The 11,234-nt window shown below is 42.0% G+C and overlaps 1 protein-coding gene across 7 annotated transcripts in view; it reads right to left on the reverse strand.

Annotated features, from left to right (window-relative positions):
• GPATCH2L (G-patch domain containing 2 like) overlaps positions 1-8,825 on the reverse strand; it is a 29,748-nt gene extending 20,923 nt beyond the window's left edge. For 6 of the 7 annotated variants that reach the window (XR_014002727.1, XR_014002728.1, XM_081173905.1 and 3 more), the window contains exons 1-3: positions 8,677-8,825; positions 6,763-7,430; positions 384-448 (exon numbers count right to left, since the gene is read on the reverse strand). Coding sequence is in view for 5 of the 7 variants with exons in the window: in XM_081173905.1 (XP_081030031.1) it covers positions 384-448; positions 6,763-7,421 (724 nt within the window). In the remaining 2 variants the exon portion in view is untranslated. Of the gene's footprint in view, positions 1-383; positions 449-6,762; positions 7,431-8,330; positions 8,620-8,676 lie in introns of those variants that run through there. The other variant, XM_081173903.1, reaches the window with a different exon arrangement.
• Between the last annotated feature and the right edge of the window lie 2,409 nt (positions 8,826-11,234).

The following is an 11,234-nucleotide window of genomic DNA, read 5'->3' on the forward strand; positions in this document are numbered from 1 at the left end:
ATTATGCAATAAGCTTTAGTCTGTGATTATCATCCAAGGACCTTCTTCAAGTGCCTCCTCCTTGAGAACAGGCCTTTTTGGTGGTGGTTCTTCATTTGTAGACTGCTCTCCCCAGGGAGGCTCAGCTGGATGCCTTCATTACATATCTTTAGGCACCAGACAAAAACGTTTCTCTATAACTAGGCCTTTGGCCCTTTAAATGTGTTGGGTGGGTGTGTTATTGTTTTATTATGCACTTTGTGTTCTCATTTTGTATTTTGAAGTTGTGAACAGCCCTGTTATCTTCAGATGAAGGGCAGTATGCAAATTTAATAAATAAATAAATAAATGTATAAATACTTTAAGCATAAAATTAAAGAACAGAAACATAAGAATGTAGTTACCTTGGCGACCTTCATCATTGGTAAAAAGGCCAGTGTCACTACTGCTGCACACACTACTGGTTTCACTGAAAAGAGAACAGAGAAAATTAAGCACAAATGCAATTGATATAATCCACTTTGCAAAAACTCTTCACTGCAAGAGGGTCTCAAAGCACTTTCTAGACAGCACACAATAATGGTATTGCTTTATTCATCTTTACAGCCTGGTTGACCCACACATGGGATGCCAGGAGACACTTATTTTTTTATATATATGATATTTATTAAGTTTTCAAAGGGGAAAAAATTACATAAGTAAAAAGAATAGAAAAAAGACAAAAAGGAAAAAAAAGAAAAATACAGGGAAAAAATAAAAAACATTTAAAAAGAAAGCACATCAATCTTTCCATGTCATATATTCATATCCTTACTTCCCTGACCTCCTCACACCCCCTTTTTTGTATTCCAATTTAGTTAGTTGATTCAGCAATTTCTTTCCCTCTTTGTTTTTATCTTAATCCTTTAACTTAATATAATATAACTTTAAGTTCTCACCTGTTAATAATCCATTTTTCATACACCTTTAAAACATTACTGCTTAAACCACTTAACTTCATTCTGACATCATTCTAACATTCATTAATTTTACAATATTTCTGTAAATAGTCTTTAAATTTCTTCCAATCTTCTTCCACCGACTCTTCTCCCTGGTCTCGGATTCTGGGATGTCAGGAGACACTTAAATGAGCGGCACAGTGGTGGCCTATCAATTTAGATGAGTATCACATATGAATCTTATAAAGGGTTTTGATATATAGTAATCCTAAAAAGCAAATTAGTTTAGAGACATTGATTAATATTCCTGCAGATGCTATTTTACTAAGAAAGAAACCAGGAGAGGGTAAGAAAACAGGTGTTTCAGTTACCCAATTATGGGAGAGTAAGTGTTGTTATTATTATAAATTAAATTTGTATGCTGCTCTTCATCCGTACAGGAAGGGCGGTTCACAATATGAAAATACAATATAAAAATTGTTAATGTGTGCCAATGACATCTAGCTACTTTATACGCTATTTCTTCTTCTCCTACAGTCATAATGAAGAATATAGTGAAAACACAATGGTAATACTGTGTATTAACACCTCCACTGTCAAAAGTAGTATGTTTCTGAATACCAGTTTTCTGGGAATCACAGGTAGACAGGATGCTACTGCATTCAGGTCCTGCTTGTGTGCTTCCCACAGGCATCTGTTTGGCCACTGCAACAAGATGCTGGACTATTGGCCTGTTCCAGTGACATAACATACAATATTTTAGCCTCTCTTTCAAATGGCATCATGTCTTATAAGAAAGAATTATATGAAGCACATAAGCAGCTGCCAGTTACACCAGGCTTTCAATTTGGTCACTGCAATTCTATTAAGAGATAGTGCTCCCCTGAACACCAAAGTTCAACTTGAAAATGAGTAATACAGATATCTGTAAAATGCCTGGCTTCCAAGAACACTAAATTTGTATGGGGGGATTTAATACTGGGATTAGAACAATTCAATTATTGTGGTGCATTGGGAAAGACAAGCACAAAATTCACTTGGAACGCGTTACATTTCATGATTTAAACTACAAGAAACAGCAGAGCATAACAGCAAATAAAAACCAGAAGAATCAAGAAAATAGGAGTAGTCAACATGGTGCCTTTCAGATGGTTTGGACTACAGTTCCCGTCAGCCCCAGGCCCCCAGCCAACATGGTCTATTGTCAGGTTTCATGGGACTTGTAGTTCAAAACATCATGTTGGCTATCCCTGCAATAAAACCAGTTATTGTAGGCCTGGGCAAATAAAAAAGGGTCTTCACATGGTGCCAGCAAAGACATCAGACTTGACACTAGGAAAGCCCTTTCTCTGGCTGCTGCCCATCTAGCTTCAAAGTATGCATGAGTGTTGTGGGGAGACTCAGAGGGTGACATCCAATAAAAATAATAGCCTCTGGGCAGTCTCATGCAGCAGAAAATGGTCCTTCAGGTAGCTAGATCTTAAACCATTTAAGGGTTTAAAGGTAATCATCAGCATTTTCTATTTTGCCCAGAAACCAGTAAGTTGCTTCAGGACTGGTGAAATACACTCCGTTTACTAGCTTTCAAGAAGTGTTTAAAGGCAGTTCTACATACTTCCTTCAATAGTCATGGAATGAAGAATGTTGGTTCTGCAGTTATTTGGCACTGTTCAATCATGACACAATGAGCAAATAAGAAGATGTATTCGAAGAAAAATAACTGTAGGGAATGAAATTATATTCTCCTCCAGACATGCCAGCAATCTGTTACAGAATAATTAAGAGTACAAAGAAAATGAGAACAACTGATTGGGTGTTTGCAAGGCAAAGTGAATGATGATATGAGACATGTTTTATGAGCAGTGGAAACATTACAGAATTTCTCAGCCTTACAGTCATTTTGTCACTCTAACTGATGAAACTTGAATTTTAACCAGCAGATGAGTATTAGATTAGTTAACTAGAACAAAGGGACACCATTGACAAAATCTGATGGATAAGAAGATGCAGTTGGAAAAGGGACTTACATTTCTTATAGGATAGCGGTGTATGTACAGTGATTAACTTTCTTTGCCTATTAATTTCATTAAAATGCAAAATAATTTGATTATTTCTGAAGCTCTATAGCTATTCATTGTATGTCAAGCAAACAATTCCCAGTACCAAACAGACACTTAGACAATACCCTGTCAACTATTCTGCTTTCTTTCACTTTCATAAAGTATTATTTCACAAAATGAATCTAAAAGATATAATCAGGAGCCTCTCGGGATATTATCCAATGAAGTAGTCCCATTTGCGCAACAGAATTTCCCCTACATCTTCCTCTCCCCATCCACCCCCTAACCTGCTTCAGAGAGTTGGGAGAAATTCCCAGAATAGATTTGGGAGGACATGGTAGGGGAGGAAAAGAGCAGTTACAGAAGAAGTTTTGCACAAACAGGACAACTTTGTTGAATACAACTCAGTTTCTTGTCAACAACTCAAGATAATACAGTAGGCTAAGTGCTGCTAAGTGTGAGAACCTTTGGGAGGACAGATGGGATATAAATTTAACGAACAGATAACTAATGAACCCAGGGTAGAACAATCCCTGCTCACAAACTTCTAGTCATTCATCTGGTCATCTGCAGTGAATTAAAATCAGCCACCAGACACAGCAGTCTGGCAAGTCAGCCATGCTACAAAGTAATAACATATGCCCAAACTGGCTTTTTAAAAAAAGGTAACAAGTAACATTTACAGTGGTACCTTGGTTCACAAATTTAATCCGTTCCAGAAGTCTGTTCTTAAACCAAAACATTCTTAAGCCAAGGTGTGCTTTCCCATAGTAGCGGGGGACTCAATTTACAAATGGAACACACTCAACAGGAAGCGAAACATGTTCTGCTTCCAAGGCAAAGTTCGCAAACCAAAACATCTACTTCTGGGTTTGCAGTGTTCTTAATCCAAGTTGTTCATAAACTAAGCTGTTCTTAAACCAAGGTACCACTGTACACTTATTTGCAAGGCTGCATGCAGCCATGAACTTCACTGGGTTACTTGCACAAGTTACTGTGTATATAATCCGCCTTTCAGGATTGTTGTGAAGTTAAACTTTCATTCTGGCCTATTTTAATGAAGCATGGAATACAAATACAATAACTCTTATGTACTTCTTATGTTCCTTCTAACTTCTGAAAACCAGCTTTTTACTACTATAAAACTTCAAGAAGCAATCACACTATAGTCTGAGCTACAAGAAATACCACTCCAAATTTGCACACAGGAAATACCAACATATTACACACAGGAATGGGGAACGTAATGCCTGACATCAGCTCAATACCAGTCTTTTATTAAAGAGGCTTTCAGTGCAGCCACAGAAGACAACATCACAGAACCAGTGTTTGCAATTCGCTACTTGCCAGGTGCGTTTTGTGACAGGAGTGGGTCCAACTGCAACTATGTGGAGATCTCTGGATGCCAGATTGGCAACTGACTTCTCCATCTGGCTGACTCCCAACTTTCTTAAGCAGGTAAGCAGAAAAGCTTTATTAAGTGCATTTATATCCCACCTTTTTCTCCAAGGAGTACATGGTTCACCCCATCCTCAGAATCCTTACAGTGATCCCGCGAGGAAGGTTAAGAGGCTATAACTGGCCCAAGGTCGCCCAGTGAGCTTCATGACTGAGTGGGGATTTGAACCCTGATCTCCAAGGTCCTATTCTGACACTCTTAACCACTATAGTCTGAGCTATAAGAAATACCACTCCAAATTTGCATCATCATTTGTAATATCTCCAGGAAATGCAAATGTATTACACACAGGAATGGGGAACATAATGCCTGACATCAGCTTAATACCAGTCTTTTGTTAAAGAGGCTTCCTAGAGCACTTCTACTATGGAGCAGCTATATAAAATTTAAGTAGGTAAATAAATACAGTGTAGGGAAAGCAAAATGTCACTTAAGAGAAGGATCTGAAATATTTTCCTTGAAACTTTTATTTGTTTTATTCTGCATTGTTTTATTCGATGTTTTAATATGCTGAAAAGCGCTTCAAGATTTTTTTCTTTCAAATATAAAGTGGTATAGAAATGAATAACAACAATAGTAAATTACACATAAACCCCACACAAAAAATGGCACCTAGACATTCTGTGGCTGTGACCACAACCTAGGTTTAAGGTGCCATTTGGTAATTAGCTCATATATATGGATATCTAACACTTGACAGCGTTGGGGAATCTTCCAACCAAGGCCTTCTTGTTTGGGCATGTTGTCAGGAGTTCATATTGTATTTCTTTTATATATTTTATATATAACGCTCTGTTTTAGAAGCACCATCACCTACTCCAAATTCCCAAGGTACAGTGGTGGAACTAAACTAATAAATCACTAGATGGTTGTTACAGGTCTACAGAATTATATATCTTACTGTAGCTTCAGCGCAAAGGTTCATGCAAGGAAACCAGAGTTTCTTCAACCTGCACACAGATGGCAAAGCACACTATCCTTTAGTATAGGCCTTGCAGTCCAGTAAGCACTGATTAATGACCTCCAGTTACAATGGAGGCTACTTACTTTAACCACAAAATAATGAATGCTATTGATCCGACAAGCTACTGCTATAGAGTGTTATTGATCATCCAATCTTTTGTTAAAATGGCCCTCATTTAGCAATTGCACTGTTGCAAACACCTGGAGCAAAGCATGCCTATAATTAAATAGCCTGGAAGAGTTAAATTGAGAGGTGATGGACAGATCTCAGCTCTCCCCCATTTAGTCCTGCTCCTGAGCTATTGTTTGTGTCAGGAAGGATATTGATTTTCTATAAAAATAAGAAAACAAGAGGCACAGAGGGGGTGCAGAAGGTCAGGCCGGGCTGAAGGAGGTGGGGGAGGCTGACACTCTGTCTCTGTCACTTGCCTTCTAGGAGTAGGGATCCCCCCCCCCAGGCAACCTCTAATACATTAGCTCAACCGGGCTCTCAAGAGCTACTTCAGGCTATCACCAAACAAACTGCCCGTCAAAGGAGAAAATAAGTGAACAACAAAGAGGGAAACAAGTGGGTGGTCTGATAAGTCTAGTATTTAACAAGCCATGGAATGCAGCAACTAAGGTGGTGATTCAGCATGGTGTTTTAGTTAGAATCAAGCACTACTAAGAAAAATCTATTTAGCGTTACCAAAAGGAAGTTAAGATATACTCAGCAAGTCTAAAAGACCTGAATCAATTTTGTTAGCCCTACTAACAGAAGTACAAATTTACTGTTCCTATGAACATTGGTTGGCTACAGTTTTACTATTGTCCCTCCAAAACATGCCTGTGTCAGCCTTACAAATGGCAACAAAGGCATTTGACAACACAAAGCTTTGAACTGCAATCGTAAACACCCTTCTAGAAAGTAGGTTCCATTGAACACAGTGGAACTTACTTCTGAGTATATAAGCACAGGATTGTGATATAAATTAATGCAAGAACTCAGCTAATGTCCTGCCTGGAAAGAACACAATTGCTACTAAAAAAAAAAAATCTAAACATTAAAGGCTCCATTTCTACAGTGGTTCTATTTCTTGTGAGGTTGTGGACAGGTTTTAAAGCAGAGGTGTGATGGTCATTTGTCTTGGTTGCTTTAGTTGACATTCCTACACTGCCGGGGGTTGGACTAGATGACCCTTGGAGTCCCTTTCTATTATTCACAACTCTACTGCAATCATCAGCATGTACCGTTAATTTGTATGCCCTTTCTTTGGAGGATTTTGCTCCAAGTAGTTCACAGCTTGTCAAATGAAACACAGTATGTTATAGCAATATGCACTACACAGCTACATGATACAAAAGAAAGGCCTAGACATCTCACCATTCTGACATGTTTTCATCAGAGCCTTGTTTCTGTTCATCTGCTTCACATTCCATCCTCTCATTTCTTCCCCCTTTGTTGAGGAAGGCTCTCGTCTCTGCCGACTCACAAAGTCCTCGGCTTGATGATGTCCAAGGAGCATTCTCCTTCCAACGTGACAAGCGCTGCTTCTTAGCAGATTTGAACCTGCAACCCTTCTCATAACTCCATTCAGATACTCTGAGTTTTTGCTGGAGGCTAGCAGCCACCTCTGAAGTCACACGCTTAACTTTTCGACGGCGCCTTAGCGGCCGGCAAGGTGCATTCTCAGTGAATGAGTCTGACTCATGCCACGAGTGCTGCTTACTTCTCAGAGTTGCACTGAGCGTTGGATGGCGTTTGGCTACTGCCATGTCATCTGAGTCACTGAAGTTAGCAGTCAGCACTTCACGGCAGTCCTCAACAACTTCATCCAGGCTGGATTCAGATGCTCCACTGTAGCAACAAGCATGCTCTGCTTGGTGTGTTAGGTCTGAACGCCGTTTGCGTCCTCGCCTTTTGCGAAGCTGCCGTCGCTGCTGTCTTGGGCTAAGAGTCATTTCTTCCCACAGCTCATCCAGCTTGTTCTGTTCAGAAGTCTGCTCAAGGGCTGAGGCCAAATCATGCACCAATTCATCCATGGGCAATGTCTGCCAAAATAAAAGTAAACAATTAGAACTAGCCATCATGTTAGAACATAAAATTCATATCATGTACTTTCAGCCGAGTAACCAATGCACATCTACCAAAAACTGTTTTTGATTCTATACCACAATTGTGGCTTGCCTTTTTAAAAATTATTCACCTTTCCAGCTAAAGGTACTGAAGTGTACTTTGCCTCATACACACCCCAAGACTACTTTTCTACTTAAGGAAACATGGGGAAAGAAAACTGACCCCAAAAACTCCTCACAGGAAAGAAAAGCTTTGTTCAATCTCTCCAAGACAAGTAGGAACTACGGCCCAAGGAGCCTTACGAAACCATTTCAGCTATATAACCAGACTGTACGAGTAACCTGGATGAAGTACTGTACACAACAAGAGTTATCACATCTCAGTCTAATATATCCTATGGGTTTGCTGCAAGAATAAGTGAAGTGAAACAATGTTCACCACCCCTAAGCTGCTTTGAGGAAGTGTGTGGTGGGATTGTGATCCCATCTGGCACCCTGTAGTCTTTAGAACCGTTTTTATCACTACACGTACGTGACCATCCATAAAGCATGCCACATATAGTATCAAAAAAGAGATGGCTAGCAAACTTGTTACAAGGGACAAGTTAATAAATAATTTTCGGTTTGCAACGCTGCTCCTAACTTGCTCTTACATCCATTTCACCCGGCCTGCCACTTTGCATTAGCGTTTGGTGAGAGAATGGAAACAGGAGAGGCTATTCCTTTTTCCTAACCCTCATTCTTATCCCAGCTGCTGCCTGAACCCTAACGGGCAGGCAGCCCCAGGTTCGCTCCCTAGCAAGGACACCTGCCTGAAACCCAGGAGGATGGCCGCTGACAGCCAATGCAGGCAACACCAGCTACTTCCCTGCTTACCTTCTCCTTCAGAAACTGCCTCCCCCTTCAGCAGGATGGCACCGAATACCAGCGAATGGCGAGCAACAATAGGAAAGGGGCCTATTGTCCTCGTGTCTCTGCCTACGTCGACGGGACGGCGAGATGGGCGGACTCGACGGGAGCCCAACAGTCTTCCCTGCGCGGCGGCCGCCTCCGTAAACAACCACCGCACCCCGCCCGCCTGCTCGGGCTGCCTCCCCTGAAGCACCAAGGGCCTCTTCGCTCTAACCAGCCCGGCTGGCCTCCCCCCCCCCCCCCGCGCCCGTTTCCGCAGCTCGGCCTCGCTTTCCGGAGACTTCGCCCCCGGCCCCTTCCGACGGCTTACCCGGCTCCCGCGACGGCCTCTCAGGCCTCATCCACCCCTCACCACAGCCGCCTCTTCCGTAGGCCTCTCCAACTCGGCGCCGAGTCCGTTCCACACGCCACTTCCGGTTCTCGGAGCGGAGATCTGCGGGCGAACGGGGTGGGGGTCTTAACGTCACTTCCTCCCCTAGCAGAAGCGGTGACGTCACACCCTGACCGGCTTCGTCTCTCTCGCTCGCTCTCGGACGCCCCAGTGCCTCGGCTGAGGCGGGAGGAGGAGGGGACGGCGCTGAGCGGGTTGCCTCCTCTTCCCCACTTGCCTGTCATGTCCAGACATCCTTGGGGTGGCTTCCGCGCGGAGCTGGAAGGCGGCAGCCCAGCCCAGCAGCATCCCCCTGTGAGGGAGGTGGGGCTCTGTCCTTCTCGACAAGGGCTTATCCACGCCCAGCAACTACGAGTTAGGTCCCAAGGACAAAACACGCCACCCGCGTGTCCAGATCAGTGGCGAGGTGGAAAGCGTTTTTGGTCCTCCCCGAGGCTTTATTTTCCCGTCTGATGAAATGGACGAAAGCTTGTGCCATAATAAGTTTTAAGATGCCACGAGGTTCTCGTTTTCACTCCTTCAGACTACGGTAGTAAAGAGAGAGGGGGGCAAACGTCGCATTTTACGCGCGTGCCTCTTTCGCAGTTCAGAAGGTACGCGTGTATTTTGTGCTTAGATGTCCTATGCAAAGTGAGCATCAGCCCAAGCGGTCCCTTTTTTCTTTGTTCCATTTATATTGTGTTTTTCCTCCTCATGGATACTCAGATCGGGGTACAGAGCAGGTTCCTATGCAGGCACTGACTACACCTGCTTGACTGCAAAAAAATTTAATTGTTCGGTACATCTGCTACCAGAAGTCAGAACATCAGGACTGTGGTTCTTTCACTTTAGATGTTGTGTCCAGAGCAGACTATTGCATTCAGTCAGGCTCTTGTCTTTTCCACCTATGTAGAATAAGTTGGTACTGTTCTTTATTTGGGGCTTTGAATATTTAACGAATCCCCATTCAGTTATGGAGCTCCTTGAGTGACCTTAGGCAAGTTACTCTCAGTCTCACATACACCACAGAGCTGTTTTGAGAATAATGGGGGGTGGGGGTTTACATCACCTTGGACTCAGTAGAGAAAAGGCATTAATAAAGAAGTTACCCCACGCATTCAGCACAAACTTGAAGTTTAGAATGGTGAGTTTAGTCTACACAATTATGAGAAGATTGGAATTGATGTAGAGCAGAGTATAATAACATGGGGGCAGTGAAAACAATCACGTCTTGGAACAGGTGGGGGATACCACACTTCCTCCCACACTGTAGAACTGCACTCTTAGCCAGCATGACTGTACGAAAAGGTGGTGGGAAGTCAGCCTTGTGTTTAATGAGTCACCTACTAAGCATTGGCAATAAGGAATTCCATGTAGGCAAGTGAGTGCACTAGCATGGGGTGGGGACAGCCCGCTTGCCAAAGAGGAAGGGAAAGACATTCCTTATTGGCCTGCATGGAAATGCAACAGGCTGCTCAAGGATTTTGGACTGCAACTCCCATCATCCCTGATCATTACCCATTTGGACTGGAGTTGTAGTCTGAAAGATCAAAAAGGCGCTAGACAGAGGATGGCTGCATTAGAATGCTCCGAGTTGTGAGGCAGTTCATCACTTTATTTGGTGGTATTCACATGGAATTGGTGAACTGGATACACTTTTATTTATTTTTAATGATTTTTGGTAACAAATTTAACAAAGAAAATGTGACGGGGAAAACCAATCAGCTCCCATTAGCAATACAGTAACCATTAACAATTAATTTATATAAAAATGATATAAGCCTTCCAAAATGTCCAGATATGTATCCACACAAAGTTGGAATTTGTATAAAATATGTTCAAATGTAGCAAGGGCAATGAGGTACTCAAGCCATACAGCGGTGGCAACCACAAGGGCTCACAAAATCCTCTTTTGTTGTCCTGCTGTTAATCCCCATACTACAGGAATATAATCTTAAAACACATGAACCGTGAACCTCTGAAAATATCAAGGATACAAAATGGATATGGACAACAACTTTAGTCAAAAAATATATATTTTATGTCCACATAAAAACTATAGACTTTTTATTATGGAATTGTCTTAGAAGGTGAGAATTACCCTATTATTTGGGTTGTCAAATCTGTTTCTCATGGAGTGATTTCCATATAAGTGACTAATCTCATGCCCGATCCCTCCACAGAACCATAGAAATCCTCCGACCACATTGTTATAAGAATGGCTAAATATGGCATTTGCTTCCTGACAATTCAATGAAGGCAGTACACTTTTCAGAGAGCTATCTGACTTTTAGAAGACACTTGAAGGCAGCCCTGTTTAGGGAAGTTTTTAATGTTTGATGTTTTATTCTGTTTTTAATCTGTTTGGAGCCACCCAGAGTAGCTGGGGAAACTCAGCCAGACGGGCGGGGTACAAATAATAAATGATGATGATTATTAGTTTGTGAGGAACAAACTAAATACTCGATGCCCCAATCCTACCTGCTCTTTGGTCCAGG

Source organism: Podarcis bocagei, assembly GCF_964188305.1.
Source record: "Podarcis bocagei genome assembly, chromosome: 1".
Classification (NCBI taxonomy): domain Eukaryota; kingdom Metazoa; phylum Chordata; class Lepidosauria; order Squamata; family Lacertidae; genus Podarcis; species Podarcis bocagei.